At 43.5% G+C, this 27,589-nt stretch overlaps 1 protein-coding gene across 1 annotated transcript in view; it reads right to left on the reverse strand.

Moving 5' to 3' along the window:
- The window catches only part of plxna2 (plexin A2), a 212,695-nt gene that overhangs the window by 54,225 nt on the left and 130,881 nt on the right, over positions 1–27,589 (reverse strand). The window contains exons 9-18 of the mRNA XM_028582483.1: positions 25,291–25,387; positions 22,209–22,323; positions 20,334–20,534; positions 19,040–19,136; positions 18,538–18,737; positions 10,645–10,796; positions 7,016–7,133; positions 5,265–5,401; positions 3,308–3,475; positions 1,432–1,525 (exon numbers count right to left, since the gene is read on the reverse strand). Coding sequence (XP_028438284.1) covers positions 1,432–1,525; positions 3,308–3,475; positions 5,265–5,401; positions 7,016–7,133; positions 10,645–10,796; positions 18,538–18,737; positions 19,040–19,136; positions 20,334–20,534; positions 22,209–22,323; positions 25,291–25,387 — 1,379 coding nt within the window. The remainder of the gene's footprint in view (positions 1–1,431; positions 1,526–3,307; positions 3,476–5,264; positions 5,402–7,015; positions 7,134–10,644; positions 10,797–18,537; positions 18,738–19,039; positions 19,137–20,333; positions 20,535–22,208; positions 22,324–25,290; positions 25,388–27,589) is intronic.

Here is a 27,589-nt window from a genome sequence, read left to right on the forward strand (position 1 = left end):
GGATCGGTGCATAAACTCCGGTACTCGCCGATCCCGATGCCAGCATTTTAGGCAGTATCGGAGGGTTTTCCGATACTGGTATTGGTTTTCTGAACATCTCTAGTAATTACTACGGTTTCATAACTCACAAAAGATCTTTGAGGGAAACTGTGTCCTTACAAGAAGAAGCACAAAAGGCCGACGGCAGAATTATGATTTTTTAGTAAAGGAACGTTCACTAAGCAAGTCAGACATTTAAGGCCAATTTTAGAATACTAATGTCAGGGATGGGAGGTTGGAATTGCAGAGGCGGAGGAGGTAAGTTTGGGACAAATCTGTGTGGAATTCCACAAGTCTGACGTGGCATTGAGGAGTTTTTTGTGTACGCATGCATGTGTACTAACTTGTCCCGAGATTCTATAAATAAGGCATGAGATTTAGGCAGCTATGTAAAAGAGTGTAATGTGTAAGACTGGTTACAGTATGTGCCAACGGAGCACTTTTCTTTTACATATTCTCCTCCTTCTGCCCACCTCTCACACTCTATCCTTCCCACTCACCTTTGGTCCAATCGTCTGCCCACCCCAGACCACAGAAAGGAAATCCCATCCTCTTAAACAAGGAGCCCCAGGACAGCGGCTCCAATGCAATTTGTAACGATTTCACACAGCCAAGACTTTGATTATACACAGGCTCTTTATGCTGACCAAAGCCTTCTGACCGCAGTTAATCTTCCATTGAAACCCATTAGGAGTCTCCTTGCCCCCAATCACGCACATCTCCAACGTTCCCCCCACTGACCCGCCCACACCTTTTTTTCCTCAAACTCTACCCATCCAGCTCCATTACCGCAAAAGTATCCTTAAAAAAACGTATTTTTCCTTAAACAAGTGGAAAACCCTGAAGAAGGCCGTTTGTGCCGATACACGCGGGTTGCTGCCCCAGTTCGAAGCTTTAATGTACTAAGACTTCGATATGAAATAGCCATTTAAATTAAGCCTTCTTAAAAAAAATTGCAAGCAGAGGAGGGCCTTGGACCTTTTTTGCTCTTAACAAAATGTTGTTCAGGAGGACTACTGCGACAGTAAAACACACCAGGGCTTAGAAGGTGAGGGCTGGGGCGTGGAGCGGAGATTTAGACAATTTACGGTAAACTCTTAATTAAATACTGCATGCAGACCACTTTCAGCGCCAGCTGCATTATTCAGACGCTCGTTGGAGTGCTTGAGACGACTGGGTTCCAGCGGAAGTTAGGGAAGCGTAGAAAGCTGCAGGGGCTCTTAGGAGAGATAGTACTTCACCCAAGCTAAACATCCCTTAGCTTGCTTGTAGAACAGTATTTGGTGAGTCAAGCAGGACCTTGTTAGCGTACATTTTCCAGCATGATGTGTAAGCAAGTAGTGGGTGTATTCAGGGAGTACATTCTGTACACGCGATTATAGTGGTTCTTACATTGACAGACTCTCGGCCGGCGTATTTGACTCGGATCCTGGGCTCCTGAACCACGTCCAGATTGGTCCCTGTCACCATCAGGGGGGTGTGGCCACTGAGGAAAAAAAACAAAAACACAAGTAGACACAATTTACTCCACAGGTATTAAATAACCATGTTTGTCGATTGCCGTCTCATTTCTCCGCCTTATCTTTTTTTCAATTCAAGAGGAAAGATAGATTTTAGAAACACGAAAACAAATAAAAAACAAAAAGAAAGCCAATCCAACTAAACTTTCTTACCCTGATCTACCTCTTCAGAATATTCACCATCAGTCGTAAAATAAGCGCATCAAACTGTCTTTCATCCTCCCGTTTCTTTTAGGAGATAACAGCCTTTGGAGCTGGGGGATGATTAGAGATGCTTTTTAACTGACTTCGCCGGCTACAATCAATTGGTGCAGATTTGTGTTTGAAATACCAAAGCAGCTCGAGCTTATAAGGATGCAGTGGTGGTCCTGGGCTTACAAAGCAGCACTGCTGGATGTGCAGCTCTCCCGGCAGCTGTTTGGGTTGTTGGTTTGTTGTTTTTGTGGCGTGCAGAATAAAGATGATATCAGGCAGGAGCTGTTGCAATAATACATGTCAGATGTCTCCGTGGTATCCGTGGTATTAGGCTGTGGGTTCACTCTAACACTGTGGATAGTGTGAGTTACTCTACTGACTGTCAAAGCTCATTAAATGATATATTCAGCTACTCACACACTGAATGCTATCTATCTATCTATCTATCTATCTATCTATCTATCTATCTAGCATTTCTGCTGCTTCAAGTATTCTTCTAAAACACACATTTCTTGTTGAATTCAAAACAAATGAAAGAAAATAATTTCCAGCATTCTTTTTTGAACATTGAACTGAAACAGCACCACTAAAAGAATGTAATGACCGTTACATTCAAGTGCAGTTTTCTACTGATATTAAAGATCTCTGAGTGTCTTTTGCAATATGTCGCAGCCTTTCACGATGTGTTTATCGCCCCAGTTGATACCCTGATATATTGTGCAGCCCTATTATCTATCTATCTATCTATCTATCTATCTATCTATCCATTTTTTAAAAAGCAAAGAAAGATGACCAATATCATGTCCTTCCCTCTCTGCCTCCCTTCATCTCTCCTCCCTCTGTGCCATCACACTCTGTCTCTAAGCCCGAGCCATCTGCTGTAGACTCACACCCCTGATAGCACATTGTTCTACTAAGTCGCTGTTTCGTCTTTATCCCTCTCTTCCTTTTAATTAGTAGTGTATGGTGTGTGTGTGTATGTGTGTGTGTGTGTGTGCGCGTGTGTATATATCTATCTGCCAAAGACGTTCAACAGATGGATCAACATTGAGTTCGATAGGAGAATCTCAGTCTCAACAGTAACTATCCTCTCCAATCTGTGAGCTGTGGCACTTCTATCAGATCCAGACTAATTGGAAGAGAACTGCACAGTAATTGAAAGTGCAATATTGACTTGTGTCTGCTTATTGCCACTGGCCAGGACTGGCTTGGACTGGCTGGCTCTAAAGCTCTGGATGGGGGGAGAAAATCCAGAAAGTCTGGGTGACAGAAGCTCAGTGTTGGGTGGTGAGGATGTGGATAAAATAACATCTCACATACAGCCTGTGAAGTCCGGATCAACAGAAGTATATTTCCCGGATAATTGCCTAACATCCACATGCAGGATGTCCCTCACCTTCGGCTCTCTGTGTGTTGCCGTTCTCAAACTCTGTTCGCTTCAGGAAAAAAACAACAAACTTGGAGCTAGCAAGCTACACGCTGAAAATGGCGAGTTTAGAACTAAATTTGGATCGTGCAATAATGCAGGCCTGCTTGGTTCTTGGTGACTTTACCTTGCAATGCTCCAGTCTGGCTCGATGCGCTGGACGGTGGGGTCTTCTATGTACTCGAAGGTGAGGCTCTCCCTGATTTGAGCGTGGTCCACGCTCACACTGATCTGCACTTGGCCGACCCCAGACAGGGAAGGGGCAGAGTAGCACACTATCTCCGTCATGGTCCGTCTACAAGTGAAGCATAACAGGAATTATTTACATCTGTATAAAGCAATGGGCGTCTGTATGAAAAGCAACATATGAGTGCAGAAAGTTATCTGCATGTTTTCAAAAGTCAAAATGAAGGTACACTTTATGCATGATTTATTCATTTACTGTATTTATCTGAACACTGAGCTTCTATTTAGCAGAGCAAAAAACACCCCCTACAAGGACAGAATATATTATGTGTTTTGTACTTCCAGTCCTGTTCTGTAATTACCTCGGTATTATAATTAGTTAGAACACGGCAATAAACAAGTAAACCTGTTATTCCATGGTAAAAATAACTAAGAGCTCTGATAACTGCATGGGGGGGCATTTATAATACAAACCTTTAAACATTATTCAGAGTTCAGAGTTTATTCAGAGTTTACCTCCACCTATGTATGTGCTTCTGTGCTTTCCCCTCCCTCTCCACAGCTCCGTGCTCTACGTGCCCACCCCCTGAATTTGTCCCAATTCATTAGCAGAGGAGAACGGCCTCCACTGTCCTTCTCTCCCTCCCAAGCCAGGAATACAGTGGAGAAACACAAACCAGTAATTAGCCCCATATCTCATTAAAGCTGGCTTGACTCCTCAACCTTTAGAACACTACAGTCTGACTACTTAAAATAGATGCAACCAGGACTGGAAAGTAGAGGGAGGGTGTGTGAGAGCAACTCAGAGAGGGAAGGAGGGACGGGTGGAGTGAGATGAAAGAAAACTGTGAGAGTGAGAGACAAGAGAATAAAAAAGAAACAGGGGAGTGAGACCAGATGGACAAAGTGATAGAAAGATAGAATGTGAAGGAGTTGGTGCGGGGGGTGGGGGGAACACCAGCCTTTCCGGAAGCTATTATTACATGGTTTAATGCAGTAGGTCATCAAAACCTTATAAAGATTTACACAACTTTCAGAGAGAGGGAGCGAGGGAGGCTTTCCCCTCGGGGATTTCTCAGTAATATCAAGAGGGGAAAAAAAGAAAGCAATATAGCGGCTTCTTTAATGGGAGTAATACACATTATCTTGGGAATATTTTTGATTCTTCTTCATTTTCTCACAGCATGCTATATAACTAACATTTTCATCAAACGTTGTAGGTGTTTTACATGCGGTTTCTCCTGTGCTTCGTTCACCGCGGCCTGTATTATGTATGTCATTTGTTCTGAAAATGAAATAGAAATAGTTGGAACAAAGAGCCCAGTCTGATCTAAATGCTCGGTGTTTCCGGTTCTTTCGCATCTATGTCTCTGCACCCTCATTGCAGCCGGGGAATGACTGTAATGGCAGTGTAGCGGCACTTTCTGCCTATATACAGTATAGTTGTGACATCACAACCGTACGAAGGCACAGTTTCTGAATACGGGCTGCACGCATTTATCTACGTTTTCGATACTTTTACAGTATTTATGTGGCGCCTCAACCTGAAAAAAAAGACAAGGAAATATCACTTTTTACAACATGTCACGTTTAAATCACTTAATGTTGGGGACAACTTAACATTCACAGTGAGTGGATCAGTTTCACCTCCTAAAATCCACAGTATACTGTAATGATGGAACTGTTAACTGTGAAATTAAAATTTGTGTCTTTCATTTGCACATTACTCAATTAGTTTCCACCTCACCTTAATGTGCAAGTACGATAAAAAAGCCTTTCTCCATGAATAGTCTGTGTTAAACAAAAGCCTGATCATGAAGGCTGTTTTAGCAAATTAAACTTTATGGGCTACTAATAGCCCTTTTATGGTTTGAATGTGTGCAAGAGGAAAGTCTCACCCAAAGTACTCGCATGTCTGGTTTCCAAACTGAACGTTGACACTGCTGCCGGCGCCAAGGTTTTCTCCCATTATGGTTACTTTGGTGCCCCCAGACTCTGGACCTCTGCTCGGGGACAGACCTGTGACTGTGGGAGTCTACACAACAGAGAGATGCAGAGAAAGAGAGGTTAAGAGGGGCTGTGAGAGCACAACAAAGGAAAGGACCAAAAGGCAGACGAAAAGATGGCTATTTTCTCAGGTAAAAAAGGGCATGCTGCACAGTTAACAGTTCTGCATCTTTTAGTCTGCCTTTTGGTCCTTTGCTTTGTTCTTTCATTCTGCTCCTTCCCTGCTCTGTGGTACCTCTTGAAACCTTCACGTAGTATCACAGATCCCCAGCAAATTACAGTTATTCATATTGCAAGGCCGATGGCAGTAGAGTGCAACACTGGTGGGAGAAAAGAGGATAAAACCAGGAGCTCTTAGATTCCCTGAGAGATCCTCCTCCTGTGTGTGTGTTTGTGTGTGTGTGTGTGTGTGTGTGTGTGTGTGTCTGAGTGAAGCTTTTTAAAGACAGTCTGAAAATAACTAGTGTTTACAGCTGCAGGCAGCTAGCCCGCCTTCACACAGACAAATGGAGAAATATCCAAGCAGACAGCCCGTCGTTCTGTGAAACACACGCGCATACTCAGGCACACACAAGTACACAGACAAGCACACACGCCTCTGTGTGCACAAACATAAAACAATTTAAAAACAACTAAATGCACTCAAGTGTCATTTACGCTGCCCTTTTGCCAAGTGTTAAAGTATTGCTGGCTGAAAGAGATGTGTCTTATAGTGAAAATTGAAGAACGCTTCTGTGAAGGTTTTTTTTTTTAAGGTGGCCTGCAATAAGAGTAAATTGCAAGTGGTGGCAATTCTAGTCTCTGATCAGTATTCTTCGAGGAATTCCACTGCTGTAGCAGCTGTAACATCGGCGAGAAAAAGCAGCCGAGCATTTACTACAGAGCCGAGATCATCAAAACTGTCAGCAGACTGACTTGTGACTTCCAGGATGCAGGCTAAAGCAGGTACCCTGAAAACAACAGTAGTAATTACCGACTGACTGTTAATTGTTAAGGGAGTGCTAATTGTGAAGGTGTGAGAGAGCGCAAATGGAAAAGTAGATTATCTGTTCGCTGCAGGCTGAGCAGACAGCAAACGACAGAGACGGGGAAATGTGTGCGTGAATGTGCAACGAGAATGGCGAGGAGATAATGTTTACCTGCCGGGTGCAGTGCTGCTTTTCATTTTAGCAAGTTGATTCTTCATTTGCCTTTTTTTCCCCTCTCTCTCTTATATATATATATATATATATATATATATATATATATATATATATATATATATATATATATATATATATATATGTGTATTAATTAAGCTTCATGATCCTATCTCAATAAAGGCAAACAGCATATACAGCCAGAGAGCTGCAGAGATCATTACTGAAAACCAGGTGCTGTTTATGGAGGAATGTTATTTCCCAAATAACAAGTAAGCATACTGTACACAGAGCTGCTTAATTACTCACAGATCGTTATTTGCCTGTGGCACATAAACAATTACTTTGCAAGAAGGTGCAAATCACTTTTAATTGAATTCATTTTATGTTTTGCATCACTTTAATGCGGCTCTTGCAGTTTGTCTCATTGGGACTACAGCACACTTTAGTAATGCACGTTATATTACATGAGGATACAGAGCAACGTGTAATGGCAGTCATACCACAAAGTTGTAGAGTTGCGAGGAGCGAGCCCTGAGCTCTGGTCTGCACTCTGCAACGCACAGCTGGACCGGACCTGGTCTACTGTCGGCAGGAGCTGCATCCATCTCACATACAATCCTACAAAAGACACACAATAATTCATTAAAGTCACTGTAGATAATAACAATGAAAAGCAATAACAAAAAACACAAGCTATTTGTAAGATTTCCGCTAGACTGTGGGGAGAACTCAATCTTTCTTTTTGGAAAAAATTAAAGTTATATGTTTAAATGCTTCAGCGAAGTTGAGAGAAAGTAATCAAAACACTTCTCAGCTTGATATCGATTTATCTTCCAATCTTCTTTTGTTGTCTCACTCATTTCATTACGGGACACATCCAGACATCGACCAGGACCCCCCCGCCCCCTTAGATGACAGTCTTTAAATGAAACCAGTGCTCCTCCTACCTTGGCACTCCAATACACCCAGCACTGAGCGAAGACAATTTCCCACCAACAACCTGGCCCCCCGACAGCGCTGGTGCTCTGCCAGCGTGGCACGTCTAATGTAAATCAGGCAGCGGGGATCAATACCGGCGCTGCAGGTGACTAGATCAAATTACATAATAAAATGAGGACATCTATTGATCAGCGGTGCCAGGGAGTAGTAAAGAACTAGACGCAATCACAGTGCGCAAAGAGATTATAGAATATGTGGCGCAGGCAGATGGCAGGGGCAGAAGAACAGCAGACGTGTTGTTTCTCCGGCGCTGATCATATGAATTACAACAAATGACTCGGAGAGCTTTGTCGGATGAAGTATGCGGACGAGAGTGGCTAAAGGAGGATTTACTCACCGACAGAAGTGATATTTTCTTCTCACAATGCCTCGGAGAAACAGAGACTCACTCGTTTCCCCATCTGAAGGCCTACTATACCGGTCCTTTGTGTTACGGCGTATTTATTATGGGAATAGGTTTGGCTTTTCAAAACTGCAAATCTTATCGTGTCCACCAAGAAGCCTGCTCATTCAGTATAAGCCCAGGGTTACTTTTAAACTGAATTCCTACTAATGAGGACTCAATATGGCTGCTATAAAAAATACAGCAGAGTAGCATCAGCTCTCAGAAAAATTTACTTTCTGACAGCTGGAAAACACAAAAGTTGAGACTTTTTCTTCAAAGCAGGAGTGGCTTTCATACACTCTTCTGAAGTAGCGACATAAAAGACACATAAATATGTATGCTTTTTCCCCCTTTTTTTTGTCCAGTGCAGGCCATCCTGGGGACCGAATTAAGAGTCAAAACAATCGGCAACGGTCAGATAAGGACATGCATATAATGAACCTACAGCCAACATGACACTGAAAGTCTCTGAATAAAAGTCCAGCTCAGAATATTATTACAAAGACTCAAACTCCATCCAAGTTAGACTAAAGGGGTTATAGGTTAGTTTTTTAATTTCGCTCAGTCTTTTTTTTTTTTTTTTTTTTACATGCCATTTAAATGAATTCCCTAGCTTGTCCCCAATTGGATTAAAGCGCTGTCAGATCAGTGCACTGCTGACAAATTGTCCCCTAAAGCCAAGTGGCACATAGTGAATTTTAATTACAACTGCCCAGTAAAGAGCTAGGAACCACAGACATACTGTAAGTCACCCACACTTCTTTTTCAAATACCACCAAACCTGGAAAAAATCCCAATTTAATTATCAAGTTCACCAGTAAGTTAAATAGCAACTATACAAGCACATGTATGTGTGTGACATGTGTAATGTAACAGCACCATAATACTGAAAGTGTGTAAGTTACAGCAATGGTGCAGTGTTAAGCTGTTCTCTTTCTGAGGGCAGAAGTAGGCCAAAGAAAGAATTAGGGTTAAAGGCTCCTCTGAGAGCCATGTCTGTGATAGCTTTTGTGTGTGTGTGTGTGTGTGTGTGAGAGCTTACGCGGGTACGCAAGTGTATGGGTGCCAGCTGTGCATCAGTGCGCAGCGATACATTTAAAACTTTACACTGTATTCCAACTGACTCCGAGTCCGTGGAAAAAGGAGACATTCATCCTAACTGAAATCAACTAGGTTGATTATTTCGGAGCATCTTTCAAAAATATTACTTCAACATTTTAATAGGAATATGTGATGTCTGTGGTACCGAATAATGAGTTCACAGAGGCCATGTTGTACTACACATATATCTTTATATATATTTGAGTTTGCACGGTGTAATTATTTAACCTATAGTAGCTGCATAATGAGTATTTTCTGTGCTAGCTATCCATCAAACACTAAAATACGATTAGATTTTTCATAAAGAATTGCATTTACTTCACTAATGACTCAATACCGAATCAGACCTAATCCAAATGGTTTAGGGTGAAGCATCCGCACAGCGTGTGTGCGTGTGTGTGTGTGTGTGTGTGTGTGTGTGTGTGTGTGTGTGTGTGTGTGTGTGTGTCCTTGCCTTTCCCTTGCAAGGTCTACATCTCCTGGGGAGGTTAAACAACCATAAGGCACTGGGTTTCTTACTCTACACACATCTGTGTGTCTAGCTAAGGGGGAGATGGGCAAGTTGTGAAGCATGGGCAACGTTTCATTAGTTCAGGGTGAACGGGACAGGCTTTAACGTGATGTATGCGCAGCATGGGACAATTAGAGAGGTAAACACAAGTAAACACACACAGCTGTTGTGGGATTGTTGCGGACTACATGCACTACAGAGAGAGAGAGAGAGAGAGAGAGAGAGAGAGAGAGAGAGAGAGAGAGAGAGAGAGAACTGGGCTAGTGTGCTGCAGGGGGAGAACAGCAATGTCAGGGCCAAGACTTTCTGGACCTGCTCCAGACTTCATTAAAGCAGAGATGAAGCAGAGGAAACAGCTTTTCATTAAAAAAACACACATATTTACCAGAGTTTGTTAGCTTTTACACTCCATACATAACATATCCAAACCCCAGTCTGAGTGTTAATGGCTGATTTAATGTATGTTTGTTATCTTATAGCTCTGTATCGGGGGATCGTTGTTTCCATGATGCTGTTTAATCAACCTAAAATAATAAAAAAACATAACAGCATTCTTTTGCAGCAGCAGAAAGCTAAGGCTTCTGTCTTTCACGTCATTATGTTAGGCGCTCACGATGCGCTTATCACAGTACGTGATGTCCGGTCCAAAACCACGAGACACCTTTACACTCAAAAACAAAAAAAATTTACAGAGTTCTAATAACTTCTGGAGAGTTAAGAAATATTTTGTTCATGTTTCTACATTTAGGAATCTTTTGTATCAAAATGTTGTAATGTAATTTCAATGCTTTTTTTAGTTATTGTGGTTTAGTGACTTCCATAACCTTTAAGCTTAGGTTGTACTGATTTTAGGGATATCAAGCATTTGAAGATACTCCAAGGAAATTACATCACAATAAGCAAAAATACCAATGCAGGAACCGGCAGACCATTTCTATTGCAGAGTTTAAAGGGTTAATACTTGTTTAAAAATGTCCATGCTGCATTGTTACCAATATATATGGCTTTCAGTTAACTTAAAAGAAGTCTTAAAAAAAAAAATCAGCATTAGTTGCATTGTGTGTAGTTTTCAATCAGCATGTGACTAAGTTTTAAAATAACGTGCTTGTGCTCGTCTCGTTCGTGTGACTTACTGTTCAGCGATGATGTAGCCTTCCTCTACAGGGGTACACCTCACCCCTGCCACCTCCACGTTTTCAACCATGTCCGAGAAGGCCAGACCAAGGTTCATGCCATGGATGGTCACCCGTGTGCCTCCCTCCGGAGGTCCGGCCACTGGAGTCACCTACAGGGAATACGGTAAAAAAAGCCAAAGTCAGCGAGAAAGGTTTGAGGATGCTTTTGGTGAAAAATGGAAAGATGTTTTCCCTTCATTTCTGGACCCATCTTGAAATCGTAAATGGGCCCAGGTTTCCACGGATGCTCAAGGCTAAATATGCTCTTACGGTCCAGGTGGCTGTAAAAGCAATTAAGTGCACTCCCCATGTCTGCATCCACAGAACAACATGCCGTGAGTCATTGTGCCGAGAGCATGCTCTAATCACAACAGTAGCTAATGGCACGCGTCTTGTAGCTCTTCCTGTCTAAATATGGCATCAGACACACAGACACACACACACACACACACACACACACACACACACACACACACACACACACACACACACACTTTTAAACTACTTTTTCTGTAACAACTCTTTCCTTTAGAACAGAGATCTTCAACATGGGGTGCTCAGAGTTACTACAGGTGGGGGCGCCAACTTATTGTTTAATATGTATCTTTAATAAAAGAATTTCAAATATGGCTGATAATATCAATGAACATGAATCCAGCACATTATTAGCAAAGATGTATCGGCATATTCCTGAAAAATAACACAATATTGATGACAGCCTACAGGTAAAGTAACCACTATAGCCTTCCACATGTATGAATGTTTAACATTAAAACATGATGTGTACAATATATATGATTATCCACCCATCCATTTTCATCCAATTTTAAACACAAGGGGGTCCGTGCTCCATCACTCTTTCAGCTAAGGGGTCCTCTTCGGCTTAAAAAACATCGAAGGCCCCTGCTTTAGAATATATATATATAAAATGGTAAATCCGATAAAATCACACCTTAAAAAAATGTGATGGATTGTTAACATTCTGGTTAGGCGCCTGCTCAGAATCTATTATTTTGTCGCATGGATGATAAATCTAACACGGGGCCATATTAATGCTTAGTTCAGATCACCTACTCATAAAAGACAATATGGCTGCCCAGCATGCCCTTGGCACAGGGTGGCAGACAGCCTTCTGTGCTGCAGAGCCCTGTTGAGGCTCCGACCTGGCCATCATCCAGCCCTCTAAACAAGAGGGGAGAAGGAGGAGGAGGAGGAAAAAAAAAAAAAAAAAAATGAGTATGAGTAGGGAGCGAGAGAAAAAAAGAGGAAGGAGATAAAGAAAATCCAAGAGAGTGGACAATAGTGTTTTGGTGGACAGAGAAGTAAAAGTAGAGATAAAGGAGACTAAGAAAGAGGAGGGCAGTGGGGAGGAGATGACGGTCCCTTTGCTGTGTGGAGCTGCGAGTGCTATGTAAACAATCAATATGCTATTACTGGCCATGCAAGCAGAAAGACAAAAAACCAAGAGTCAGTTGGGCCGCTTACTGAGCCGCAAAGCGCCACGTGACGGCGACCCTTGGAGTGCTGTTGTACACCCCCCCCCACCCCCCACCCAACACCCACTAGGGCATTGCGGCTTCCCTTTGGGACGGCGGCTTTGTAATCTAGATTCAGTGGACATTAATTGCTCTGGATGTAAAGTAAGTGTGTCACTGCACCGCCTGAGGGGTCTGAATACATGAATCTTTTAGCACTGCTTGGGCATGCAGGGTATTGGGGAGGAGGGGGGGACATAATGGCTAAATATATCCATGTCAGGAGATGGCAGCAGCTATTCGAGTAGACTTAGTGATGGTTACATAAGCAATGTAGGGGCCTGAGAGAGAAGAGAGAGAGGGAGGGGAGAGGGAGCATAGGAGACTGAGAGAGAGAGAGAGGGAGGGGAGAGAGGGATTAGGAGACAGAAAGACAGAGAGGGAGAGAGAATGAGGGAGGGGAGAGAGGGCATAGGAGACAGAGAGAGAGAGAGGGAGGGGAGCGAGGGCTTAGGAGACAGAGAGAGAGAGCGAGAGGAACAAGGGCATAGGAGACTGTGTGTGTGTGAGAGAGAGAGAGAGAGAGAGAGAGAGAAGCAAAAATTTGAGAGTAGAGAAAAGAGACTGGAAGAAAGAAGAGGGCAGAGAAAATGGGATGAGCAGCAGAGGGAATGTGGATGCCACTCTGTTCAGTCCTATCAGCCGTGATGGCTGACAGGTGAGCCAGGGATGGTGACAGGACAGCAGTGCTGTATCACAGATGGGCATGCTAAAAGCTTGGGAGACCTCCTCCTTCTACCCTTGGGGCTGAAATGGAGCCCTTCCCACGGTGGACCAAGCACAGGAAGACAGTCTAATCCATGCATGAAACCCATCTGACTGAGCTCCCCATTGGCAGACAGTCGGAGTCTTGATTCATCAGCGGATCGTAGAAAAACCACCGCCACTTTAAAGACTCACGCTGCCACCGATGTCTCCGGGCTGGGAGGAGTGAGAGAAGTGCTGCTCTTTGTCTCCGTGTCGTCTGTATTTCTTACACAAACAAAGGAACTAAATCTTAAAAAAAGGAGCCTCCTTGTACATGAGGCTGTGGTAAACCAGATCCTAATGACCTTTTTTAGAACAGATGAAGCTCAGTGCAGTCATGTACTGAAGATAATCTTTAGAAGGGTGGAGTTTGTCTTTATATTTCAACAGCCTCTTCTCTGTTCTTTCTGTTGCTTTCTGTCTCTCATCACGCTGTCTTCCTCAGGCTAGTTGACACATCCTCCCCCTCTAAGCACCGTCAACGGTGCTCGTTTGTCTTAACATACAGACTTTTTAGAGGGAAGAGGAAGAGGAAGCCTCATTGGACATGCATGCACACCCTGCTGCCCTTTTACTCCCCCTTATTCCCACCCAGTGCTGCCATGCCATGCTCCCTGTGTAATCCTTTTAGGAGCAGTGCTGCTGCCCGCCTGGCATAGTCACACTGTCAATAGAGGGTAATTCCTAACAAACAGCCAGTCAGCTTGCACATCGCACTATCCCGCTCCCACTCTTGCGCTTTTTGTAGCATAATCTATTTTTTCCAGCTTAAGGGGATCAGAGCATTGGCCACTTCCCGCCACTACTTCCTTAGACATTCTGCAGGGTTTTGGCATCAACCATAGAAAGACTAAAGAGGGGTATGATGACCTAAATTGTGAAGCAGGGCATAATAACGTGTCTCCTTTGAGGAGATAATCTACTAGTTTGAGAAAATGGAAAAAACTGCGGAGACAGAGAGAAATGGCCTTTCGATGTGAGCAGCCTGGGGATGTCTGTCAGTATGGTGTTGACTTATTCAGCTGAAGTAATGGTGGGGAAAGATGTTCTGATGCAGCAAAGGCTAAACTCAATACATACAGCAGAGAGCAATACACCTTTGGGCTATGCAAGCCTGGCGTGTCACTGTAACAACAGTAGCTGACCGAGCCGAATGGCACAGGACAACTCGGAGCTAATAATGTTTTATTGTATTAAAATGTACAATTTCAGCATTTTTACTGTATATTTTTTTTTATGACCAACCTTCAATATAAACATTTATTACAACTGAATCCTTGAAGCTCTACGATGTGGATTCCATTCTGTTCTAAATGAATTAGCCCTTGATAGAATTTAAAAAGGAGCTTGCAGCTAATCTCTTTGTCTTTGGACTCTGCTCAGGCTAATTCCGAGCATGTCACATTTAATTGTGAGTAGCATTTAACGGGCATGATAAAACCCCACTGATCACTTGTTCCCTAACAAACTACATCCTAAATACTTTATGGGGCCTTAAATGTCTTGTAGTCAGCCAAGAGATACGGAGCGTGATGAAAAGGAGTTTTTAGTGCGTAAAGAGGAGAAAAGAAGAGACAGAATGATGGGATAACAGGTGTATTTGTGGATGACGGAGCTTTCCTCAGTGAGTATACTGATGCTGTGTGTTTAAACCGACTACTTTTACTTATCTTGTGTAGATGTGTGCTAGCATTATACTACATGTTGTCTGGCTAAAGACTCACTTTACTGTCCAACATGTTTTTCCTCCTACTGACTGGTTTAATGAAGGGTAGCACGCAGTACAGCAACTCTCTTAGGGTTACAGCGGTGAGGAGAGTTCAGTTGTACTATGATACTGACTGACAGGCCCACAATCCCTCTGGTGGCCAAATATCAACAATAAGCTTGCATAGACCCTGTGAGGGAGAAAGAAAGAGAGGAATTCAGAAATTTTTTTCTATCCTAAGGCAACAGCGATATGTTTATATTCGCTGTCACTAGGACGCAGGGAAGCATCTTTGCTACACTGTAAACTCGTACAGAAGCCATGGCCAAAGCCTATTGAGGAGATGCCTTTCATATGCCCATCCAACTCCCAGCTTCAATTGATGTCGTTCCCTTTGCTGTTAGCAGGGGCTTACATCTCTTCAATATTAATGGCCCAGGGTGGGAGGCACCATGGCACTTAATAGAAACATTAATTATTCACAAGGCCTATCTTGTGGTAGGCACATCTACTAATGTGCTAGTATGTATACAAATCAGCTCATGATGGGGGCTTTGGTGCATACATTAAAAACCAAATTATTTAATAAATTCAGCCCACCAGGGGATGTCTGCTTGTTAAAGAAACTGTAATCACCGAGAGACGAAAGGGGGGGGCGGGGCAGAAACGAACGCCGCCTTTATCGGCAGTAACCTGGAGGAATACCGGCGTGTCTGTGTGAAGTATGCGCTCATGCGCATCGTCTAAATTAATGCGGAGTTGGTTTTGCCACCTACAGTTGTAAACAGACATGAGTTCAGACAGCCCACAGGGGCTCTATTTCCCCCTCCCCCCATCGTTCTTGCCACCTTTCCTCGGTTCAGTTCCCCTGCTCCGTCCTTTGTTCTCTGTTGCCTCTCTTCACCATACTCAAACCCTTCAAACTCTCCTTGCTCTCCTTTGCTCATTCACAATTGTAACTTTATCCATCTCCTGAACGTAAAGGTAAAGACTCACCCTGCAACACTCTGAATCTGTGATTTATCACGAGTCAGTCAGGCATTACTTTACTATATTTCTGTTTAAATAACTTTTTTGGAATACCCTCTTTTCTCAGAATGCCTAACGACAGCTCCCCCGCGAACTTAAACTTGTTGCATCGATCCTTGGCATACACTCTGTATGTATTGGAAAGCACTTTGGCAATATGTTTTTTCCACTCAAGGCGCCATCTCGGAAGCTCAGAATATAACGCCTTGCAGCTGCTGTAGATGGACAAATGGTTTGTCTTTGCCTTCATTATATGATGGATTTCTGCCTGACTATTGACCACAAGCAAGTCTGTAAGACCTTATTCTGACAAAAACCCACACATGAACCTGATGTTCTCTGTTGATATTCCAGATAGCTCTTCTGGAAATATCTCAAGCTGGTATCTTGTCAGCTAAAACAGGCCAGGAGTAATCATCGATAAACTACTGAATAACAGAAGGATCCAATAATTTAACGTATACCGTACCTATAGCTGCTTGATGTTTGACAGTACTCTTCCTCATATTGTTCATTTCATACTTCTGCTTTGCAATTTTCCACACCGGCACCATCACATACTCTCCCTCCCAGTGTTAAAAGTTTAAAGCTTTTTCTGAATATCGGGTAAATCGTCCATTTTTTCCCCGCTTTTAATGCTTGCAGAGTAACCGATTAAGTTCTGGGCCTTGGTAATCATATACTGTGATCATAACACTGATGAAAACACAGAGGGGGATGAGGTATGTCCCACTGAATGGCAATGAGCATGTGCCACAGAATGACAGACTCAAAGAATAATGGAGTTACACGAGAGCATAATGTAATTCGCCAGGATGAGTCGGAGATAGTGATTCACAGAGACACACACTGGGAGGGAAGAAGATCCAGAGAGAGAGAGAGAGAGAGAGAGAGAGGAATACAGACAGATAGAAACAGGGAGAGTGATAGTTGGGATGGCTTTCTTCTTTTTCTGTCTTATCTGCATACAGTATAGCAAATCAATTAACCAAGTGGTTAACTTCACTTTTTAATCGGCTGGAGTTAGATGTGAATATGCGGCAGAGGAATGAGAGGCCAAATGAATCAATGTGGAGGTAGAGGGGTCTGCTGGGTTAACCACAATGCACTGGTGCATTACCAGGCCTAATTAAATAGTATGTCCCTTCTGACAGCAAACCCACCAACGGGGATGAGAATTTGGCCAGAGCAAGCAAAGGCCTACTTATGGGAAAACAAATAAGCGCTTCCAGGTCATGGCCCTGACATTGCTGAGGTGGAGGGGCATCCAAACATGGGCTTGGTTGGTTGCAATGTCTGAGAAGACTCAGCGAGTGCGAGGAAAAACAAACAGAGAACCACACATACAACCCCTTGTTGTCTTTATGAACAGTAACATAAGTAAGATATAACTGTTAGATAGCTACAATAGGAATAGCTACTTACTTAGTAAGTAGTTTTGTGTTTCTTTTGTTTGTGTGGTTCTTTTATATGGTTCCCTTTTTAACTTTGGTGCCAAAGTTACTTTCAAAGAGCTGGAATAACCTTGTGAGAAGACAAAATACATTAAAATATATGAGGAGGCATCTGCGCATACTGCACAAAGAGAAGGCAGATGTCAAAGAGACAGACCTGTAAGGCTGAATATCTCTGGCCCTGTGTGTGTGTGCGTGCGTGTGTGTGTGTGTGTGTGTGTGTGTGTGTGTGTGTGTGTGTGGCGTGTGTGTGTGTCTCAGAGCCCCTGGGTAAACCCTGAAGGTGAAAAGAACTCTCACATGAATGTGCATCTGTGAGCATAACCCATACAGCCATACAGGCAAATACACAATCATACACATAAACAAAGTGGAGCATATGCTGTTTGTGCTCTTGATCAAAAACAAACAACAAATGCTCTCAGAAAAAGACATACAAGACGACGAGACAGGAAGACACCCGACACCGTACATTGACACATCTGCAGGCATTAGTTGAACACAGCACTCTGAGAAGCTTCTTCAAGGCGTATTCCCATTCTTCCTGGGTCCAGAGGAAAACAGAGCACAGTGGCATAGCTGTTCAAAACCTCTCAAAGCAAATCAGACGTTTCATTGTCAAAAGAGTCTTACCCATCTCTTAACAAGACATTTTGTATAGCTGTTTCACAAAATTGAGCATGCCAGTATCAAGTGTAATCTAGGGTTTACTGCTGTTGTAATTATGACGTGCTTTAAATAATACAAAGGAAGTCTTTAGCTAAGTAATAGCATCCCCACTGTCACCAATGACAATGTCTAATCAAGCTGTTACAAGTAGGGGTGGGAATCACAGGGAACCTCTGTTAGAAACCAACACAATTCTGCAGCACAACTTTTTCAGTCTGTGAATTAAAATGACAATTGCAGAGCAACTATGGGTCCTAGCTTTGGACTTGAACTGTGCCTGGGGCATCTGTTATTTTCCTCAAACTGCTGTCCGCCATCCCGCTGAAAACCTCTTTCTCTTCGGTTAACTTATGTCCAAGTTTCCCTCATTCACGTGTTGAGCGCCACCTCGAGGAACCATGAAGTAGTGACGCTGGGAGCAGGGAAATCTATTCAGAATGCCTCATTTTATTTATTAAAATGTCGATATTTGGCAGCAGCGTATCGATTCTCGTATAGCACAAAAGACAGCTATATATTACTGTGTCAATATTTTTGTCCCGCCCCTAGTTACAACCTGTCATAGCTGTTAGCTTTTGAATTGCAAGTAAAGTCCTACAATGATCCTCTACAACGAGATGCAGCGACGTGGTAGCTGATTATTGCACATTGATTGGATGTGTGTGGGCAGGAAGGACAGACAGACAGACAGAGGATTATGGGTACTGACCTCAGTGATGCGTGGGTTGGTGCACTTGACATTCTTACTGGACAGGTTTAGCCAGCGGGTGGTGTAAGGATTGATGGGAGGGCAGTGGTGCAGCAGGGTACACCTTCCCTCTGCACTGCACCAGCCGCACTGGAACTTCCTCTCTGCCTTCAGACATGTGCCACAGCTGTCCCGCTGGGCTGCACACTTGTACAGGTGCACTGTGGGACACGGGAGGCAAGACGGATATACAGTGAACACACAACAACTGAGAAACCTACAGTTCTCTTTGGAATGTATTTTTTTTATTTAGAGAAAAGAGACAGCTGGTCTGCTGTGAGTGAAATATCCCGCTAGGCTATCTGTTCTTCGTTTCTATCTCCAATAACACATTTTTTATTTTTATATACCCACACTATACTTGAATGCAGAGAGAGATTAGGAAAAAAATGAAGGGCGTTTGATTTATCCATCTTCATCCTGCTTGCCAGCACATGTTGACAACAGCATCTCATGCTCTTACCTTGGATATTCTCCGGGTTATCGATAATGAAGTTGCCGTTCCACACCACCGAGAAATCCACAGGCAGCTCACTGATTTTCATTCCCTCGTACAGATACTAGAGGCCGAGGATGGCGAGAAAGAGAGATGGGGGGGAGGGGGGAGGTGGAAGAACAGAGACAAAAAGAGAGGAGGATTTCAATGGGCGGTTTGGGAATTTAAATTCCCACGAGCCCTTGTAGATGCAGCACTATGTCCTTCCAAAGTTACCCCCAAGTTTCGTCATCTCATCATCAGAGCTGACAAAGTGAGAAGCCACGAGGAATCGGACAGCTGAGCAGAAGCTTGAGCTTCCCTTCTGGCCTTTGGATATGCTGTCCTTAACTGCCTCATATGCCCTTAATTCCAGCCTGACTTTCATTTTGCAAGTGTGTGTATTTGTGTGTGTGTGTGTGTGTGTGTGTGTGTGGGCGAGAGAGATAGTGAGACTGAGGGTGGAGAGTTAAGTGTGTATGTGTGTGCTTCCTCTGGGAATATACTGCAGAAGTCAGTTTGTGCTTGACTCCAGGGCTGAGCCACGCTGCAGTCTTCTCCAGTGTAATTACCGAGGCTGCATCTACTGTGTCTCCGCTAACTAAATAACATACACACACACACACACACACACACACACACACACACACACACACACACACACACACACACACACACACACACACACAAACTGTGGCAATGTGGTATGGCACTCGCCTTCTACAGAAAGCAATACAACCCAACCATAATTACCAATGTGCGGTATATTTTTTCTGCATATAGAATGTACAATGTGTACTCAAATAACAAAATTAAAAAAACACACCGTTACGATATCAGTCTTGGTCTTTCAGGAAGTTATGCGGTTGGTTTTGGTGGGGGTCAGAACTGTTATGACACATGACACATGAGTGGGCATGTTGGTGTGAAGCTGATTTAACCCAGCCCGAGCAGCGGGTGGGGAAGGATTCATTGAGAGAGCAACCATCTTCAGACGTGGCTGGGTGAGTCAGTTTAACACAGCACAACCCCTCTCAGGTAGAAAAGTACACACTCATCCAGGCCAGTTTAGGTCTCACTCTCACGTTAAATGCATCACGCAGGGAGAGGAGACCATCCTGTTAATGTTACGTGCTACGTTAGCTTTTAGTAGCTGTGATTCTTTGTTATACCAGGCCAGGTTAGCTTAGCCTTGTAACGCGCACACGCAAACAAATCAGGCATCACCAGTTGCACCTCATCTGGCACAATGTGGGCAGGCGTCCCTCCCCCCCCGACTTACCGAGCTGTTCTGGCACTGCACGCTGGAGCTGTTGAAGCGGAGGGCGGTGACTCTGTGGCTGACACCCTGGATGTGGAGGATGCACTCGTAGCCTCGCTGGCCAGACTGAGGCTGGGGCAGGTTCCTGGCCTTCAGGGTGATAGGCTTCACCTCCCCCGCTGGGATCAGAATCTCCTCAGAGCGCACCAGCTGTGGACAGTCCTGGAGGACAGGGCAGGAAGTGTTAAGGCGAAACTCACGAGCAGCACAACTCCTTTCACACACGTGAAGAATGTTGAAGAGACTTTGATGACTTACACAGGAGCATTTAATGAACACTCCACTGAGGAGACAATTAAGCAGGCAGAACAGTTTAACCACAGTGTGTTATTGGGCCGTCCTAACTCTCTCAAGTTCCTGTCCTACTGAAGGTGTATTTAAACTCATGCTGGAGGCGTTACGTTACGTTTAGCAGAACTTTTGAGGGAAGTAAAGTTATTTTAGGCGCGTAAAAAATAGATGCTTAAGCCTAGTTCAGCCTCTCCCTCTCTCTGGGTAGTAGGCAATAGTGTTGCTTGCCCACCGACCTCCAAAAGGAGACAGTCCGGAATCAAAACATTCCCTTATCATACAGCTGTCTACACTCCTTGAATCTGCATAGAGACAAACAGAATTATACACGAACAGATTTGGTTATTAGAGATAAGTTATAAAGATTATTCTCGTCCCCTGACCACGGTGTTTCTGGAAATTCCTCCACAGGAAGCATACAGTAGCCAGTGCCAATGAAAAAATTAAATGGTGTTTTTTTGGGTGTTTAGGTGAGTAGGAAGTGTGATGAGGGCAGCTGAAATGGAAATGCATTGAAAGAATTTCAAAGTGACTTCTGTGACCTAGGAGAGCTCTGAGCTGAAGTCGGAGCGTTGAATAACTCATTATCAAGAGTGGAATTTTGAAACTGCTCGGTTGGTGAAGATAATGATTCAAATTAGTGCTTAACATACAAGGCAGCAATTTTGAGGTCAACTCTGTTATCAAAATGATGTGAAAGCAACATTTGCACCAAGACAAACTATCACAGCAGCAACACACACTGAAGTTTTGGTCTTGGTGGCCTTTAGCCTTTCACTTCCATAAATCTTGAGCCGTCTCTGATCTTAGACATGACGTCGTATACTGATCCCGTACCTTTCAAACACTATTGCTATATGATGTTGGTGCTTGTAGACAGAGCGAGGCTGGCCTTTACAATAGTGACATATAGTAAAGCATCTGATTTAATTAATAAAGTTGTGTGCGAGTTCCACTGCAAATATGTATCGATTAAAAAGGCTTAAGGAGTGATCCCTTCTGTGATGTTCCACATGTCCTGTAACTTAACATCCAAAGAAGCAATAAACACATTTTGTTGTCCTTTAGTACAAGCAAATGAGTCTATGGAAGTAAAATAAAAAACACACATAACAGCCCGCCAAGCAAATACCCAAGAACTATCCATTTGCAGAGCCAGAGACACATGGAAAGCAACATACACGGACAGGCATAATTCAAGCACTTTGTATCTAGCGCACATGATTGATTAGGTCAGAGTGATCCTGTGTCATTGTTAAGACACGCTAAGCTCAATAACTCCAGAGATAATAGAGTGTTAATTGCCACTGCAAAGAACAAGAGCCCCGAATGAGAAACGCCAATTCGGAAATAGAAGAGCTTAGATGGCTGTCTTTCTGAAGACATGCCCCGAGGCCGACGCAGAGCTGGAACACAGAGCAGGATGCAGGCAGAAGGAAACCGAGAAAGAGGGATAGTGCAGGAGAGAGGAAGAGAGAGAAAGATGTGCTAGCAAAGCTTGCTTATATGCATGTGTGCGCTTGTGGACGTGTGTGTTCCACCAACCTCTGAGGCGTTGACTCGTCCCTCCTGGAAGGAACAGCTGGAGGGGTCATGGGTACACAAGTTGCGGTACTTGCACCAGTGGCAGCGGAAGGCACTGTTCACACATGACAGACACCTGCATGGACACACACACACACACACACACACACACACACACACACACACACGTAGGAAGAGAGTGAAAAAAGCAGCACAGTCAAGGAAAGTGGGGGAAGTGCCACAGAGGAAATGAGTTCAGATCCCAAGTGGGCACCTGCTGTTGTTGTGCCCTTGTGGTTGGCACAGTACCTAATATCTGCTGGGCCAAGTTCTCTCTGCATATATTTTCCATTGCCATATATTCATACTGCGTGTCATGTGTGAACGGTAGGCTCCATATTAGCTCTCGTAGCCAGAATCAGATGGAGGAAGAGAGACAGCGAGCACGGAGGAACGTTGAGTAATGAGGACAAATAAGACATTGGCGCAGCTTGATCCTGCAATTACCATTAGCCCAGCATTGTTGGAGTGTTGCTGTAATTACCAGCTGTTATGTGTGTGTGTGTTAGCATTTTTGCATGTACAATATGTAAGTGTGTATGTGTCACTATAGGGGTCATACTGTACTGCCAGCGGTGGAAGAAGTATTCACGTCCCTTACTACAGTAAAAGCATCAATACCATAATGCAATTACAAGTAAAAATCCTGCATTCACGCCTAAGTATTATTACTAGCAAGTGACCTAAGAATACTACTTCAGTATATGTGAGTAAATTACTGTGTACTGGTTACATGGACAAATAGATGGTAGGATGAGCAAATGCTAATTGACTAGTTGTCAACTATTAAATTAATGGCTAACTATTTTGATAGTCGTTTAATCGGTTTGAGACAAAGTTCTCTGATTCCAGCTTCTTAAATGTGAATATTTTCTAGTTTCTTCACTCACTGGACAAAATAAGACGTCCTCGGACGTCATCTCTGGCTTTTGGTTAGGGATGTACCGACAGCATTTACCGTTTTTTAGATCAAGTACAAGCACAAGTACTTATATTTGGGTACTTGCCAATACCGAGTACTGATATGAGCACTTAATAATCCCTCTGGGGTCCGAGGGTGTTTTTAGACACACAGATCTCTGATATTGTTGTCAATTAGAACAAAGCAGTATTTTCAAAGTCCCATGCCTTTTTTCTAGTCAAAGCTCAGTGCCTGGCCCTGGACATTACCCCGGGCTAGTGTCAATAAAAAAAATACATCCTAAAATTCCTAATATCAAAGTACTGAGTGAAGTTTAGAAAGAATGAGGAACGCCAAGCCTGATGACTTCATTCACGTGCATATTAAGTAGCCATGTGGATTTACCGCTCCAGCGGAGAGGATGGTTTGTTTACACCAGCGGCAGTTCACAAGATTTTGTCCAAATGTAAAGACTTGTGGCAAACTATAACAGTTAAAACAGTTAGACTACACACCGAGAGCTTTCGTTACAGCCTGTTTGTGAAAAAAAATTGCAGAGTAGCACTGTGGTTGTTAAAACAGCGCTGTGTAGAAACCGCACGCAGACAGAGCAGATTGAAATATCGCTTTTTTTTCACGTTTATGCCCGTTAAGCTGATGAGAGACATTGGGCTAACGTCGCTACTCCAAACATCAGTGGTGAAGTTTATGGCCGACAGGCTGCTGATGTGCTTTTTCACAAAGCAGCTTTGGAAACACGGTTTCTGTGATGTGGTGACGGCTGGGAACCTCTCGGCTCCAGTACGCTGAGAAGACGTCGAACCCCAGTATTATTAACGACTGACAATGGCCAGTCGGCAAGCGCAATCATGCATTGGGCAAGAGCCTAGATTTTTTTTTACAGCCAAAAATCTCCAAACGGCTGGCATTGCTCCTCTTCTGTCGCCTATGCCGGCATGACGGAGGTATAGGCGATTAATCGAGAAAACAACCGACAGACTAATCGACAATGAAAATAATCGTTAGTTGCAGCCCTAAACGCAGGCATGGACAAGAAAAACGGGAAGGAGTCAGTAACTGCCTGAGGCTACAATACGTCATTATCTCTCTATGTTGCCATAGCAAAGGCTCTCAATTGATCGTGATGGCATTTACTATACTATGTATTCATGGGCAGTTGAGAGCGTATTGTAGCTCTCCCTCTCTCTTTCTCTCTCTCTCTCTGAAATAAGGTTGAGTTATGCATACTTGCTTATTGTGAAGTTTTCATCACTGCAAAAGCATGGGAGGGATTCAGAAGATTCAGAAGAATAGGGCTGATTCACCTTCTGGCAAATAGAGTGTACAGTGTGTGTGTGTGTGTGTGTGTGTGTGTGTGTGTGTGTGTGTGTGTGTGTGTGTGTAAGAGGGAGAGAAAGAGAGCACGAGTTGGCATCAAAGCGTGCAAGGGAGAGCGTATGGCCTTTTCAAGAGTATGCATCTTTCTTTGTGTGTGTGCGCGTGTGTGTGTGTGTGTGTGTGGAGTGAGAGATGCAGAATAACAAAGGACACAGTGGCTACAACATTTTGTGTTAATGTCGAGGGGATGGCGAAAGGGTGATAATGTGACACGCTACGATTCCTGCACCCCTGCTAGCGTCACCGCTGTGATATCCCTTCTCTCCATTCAGTGATTCTCCCAAGTCGGCAAGGACTTTGGATCGAGCACAAAAAAAGAATCTGCCACACTGGAATGAAGCGAGCAATTGCAAAGGCACCGCCGACACTGAGATCTCCAATCCAGGGATTCAATTCAACATCACTCAATCAGGGACAGACATGGCATGAAAAGGAGCATGAAATCCCTACTTTAGACCTGTTAGGCAGAAAGCTGCGTGTTTTGTACCGCAGCGCGTCTGAGAAGAAGGCTTCATTAGCTCAACAGCACAGACACTTCCTGTTACGGTGCTCAGGGAGCAGTCAGCTATCAGATTACATTAGTCTTTACAGCGGATATTTTTAGGGGGACTGGGGCCGGCTAAGGTTTAGGACAAATTGTAACTAATTCCCAGAGCATTGATCCGGTGGTTTATGGGCAGCAGGTCTGGGGCACTGTTTTTGTAAATGAAAAGAGAATGAATTGGCTCTGAGACAGATACTCACAGTTGGTGGACGCTGCAGTTGTAGAATTTGACCTCTGTGCTGATAAGCATCTGACCAGTCTCCTTAGAGTTAAGCCTCAGCTCGACGCCTGACCAATCTGGAAAGGAGGAAAGGAGGAGGAGATCGGCATTTATTGTATGCACTATTTTGCATAGTTGTAAACAGCGGACATCACAAATGTATAGGATCTCTATAAAGGTAGCATTTCTTGCATGGTATTGTATATATGCAAGCCAAATTAAAAGAAACATTTCCTGTGAATATATATTTACATACAATTTGCAAATTTCAAATCACAGCAAAATGCAGGAAAATAACATGTAATCCAGCAAAATGGCTCTGTACATATTGCCGGATTACATATTGCATTATTTTCCTGCATTTTGCTGGACAAAGTTCTGGCTGAGCTTCTGTTCTCTGTAAAAACAGCCTCTTATCCCTCCCCACGAGAATACAGACTCCATAAATATGTGTGCGCGCGTGTGTGTGTGTGTGTGTGTGTGTGTGTGCGCGAGCGCACACGTGTGTATTTCAGATGACATTCAGTGTGTAGGAGGCTTGAATGACCCTCCGTGCCCCGTTCTTTCCACAGCACCTGTTGGGAATCAGGCTCTGTTTCACACCAGTCTGTGTAGCAGGCGGGCTCGGCTCATAGCTTACTTCTCTTCTACCATTTCACATTTGTCTCATAGGATCTGGCGAACAAAATGGTACAGAGTTCCTGTCCACACAAAACCTCCACTAGGACTTTTTTTTTTTGTCTAATAGTAGGAGAAGGGTGCCAGCTATTTCCTTTTATTTCAAGCTCAACATCAGTCCTCTGTCCTCACCATTTTATACTAAACCTCCTTTCACCTTCCGCTCTGTTGCTCTTCGTTTAATTTCTCCTTTATTTTCCCTTCTTCTCCACCTTCTATATCTTATCTAATTGTCTCCTCTCCTCTCTTCTCCACTACTCTCCTCAGGTCATTGCCACGGCACGATCGATGTTGATGTGCAACAGATAGAAAGGCTTGCTCGGGGACAGGAGATGGAGGAGGATACTGGGGAGGTCAGGAGGAAGTGGCCTCAGGGGAATGCATGCGGAGAAAAACAAAATGGAGGTATAAACAGCCGGGGGAGGCGACGAAAGAGGAGGGAGGAACGGGGGAAGGTGGTCAAATAGAGGAATGGGAGGATGGATGGAAAGCTAGATGGATGGAGGAAGGGCTTACCGGGGGGGTGGGAAGAGAGATTGGCTGACATTTACCTAGGGGAGAACATTCATATTAGTGCCTGATGCACCACTCCCCATGGGAGCTCTGGGCAAACAGGGCTGTCATTTACTCACAGGGAGGAGGATTACCAAACCCCCCAAAACACACAGTCATTTCCACACACCGCACATAATATATTATTCAGGGTGTTTGCTTTTGCCGCCCTGCAGCCATCTTGGCTGGCAAACAACAGGTATTTATCGTCAAAAAACAGGTGTTAGTATTCATAATCATATATATGTTTGCAAATAAATGGACACCAGATCCACTATGGTTTATTGATGGCAATACACTGGAGGAATTCCTGAAAGGTCTTTTTTTATTTTATTTCTATGAATAGTATATTAGATGTGATTAGCATATGCTTATTCCTATGTTTAATTTAGTTTATTTGCACAAAGGCCATACAATATATTAAAAACAAACAAGCAATTTTAGCGCAGGAGAGGAAAGATGCCTAAAAAGTTTATTCAGAGTCCTCCCCTTATACAAAAGAGAAAAGAAAAAAGCACCTTAAACATAATTCCTCAAAAAAAAAAAAAAAAAAGTAAACCAACAAACTGAAAAAAAAAAGAATCATTGTACAATCAACAGAATTATCCCAACATAAGGTTTAAGATGAAATAAGAAACATCTTTAACTGTGACCTAAAGGATGTGTTTAGATTGTTCTAACTATACATAGGCTGTGAGATGACATTAAAACGGCTGACTTTTTAAAAATTATTTTTGGGGCATTTTTAGGCCTTTATTTTTCATAGGACAGATGAAGACATGAAAGGGGAGAGAGAGAGGGGGGAACGACATGCATCAAAAGGGCCGCAGGTCGGAGTCAAACCCTGCGGCCGCTGCATCGAGGAGTAAATCTCTATATATGTGCGCCTGCTCTACCCACTGTACCAACCCGGCCACTGAGCTGACCTTTTAAACAATACAACGAATTGCTGTAATGAATTATAATAATTATTTATTTTCTGTTAGTTCTTTGTGTGTTCATCAGGTATCACGGTATTACTTTTCTCAGAAGCAAACGGCAGACCAGCT

Source organism: Perca flavescens, chromosome 7, assembly GCF_004354835.1.
Source record: "Perca flavescens isolate YP-PL-M2 chromosome 7, PFLA_1.0, whole genome shotgun sequence".
In the NCBI taxonomy this organism is placed as follows: Eukaryota; Metazoa; Chordata; class Actinopteri; order Perciformes; family Percidae; genus Perca; species Perca flavescens.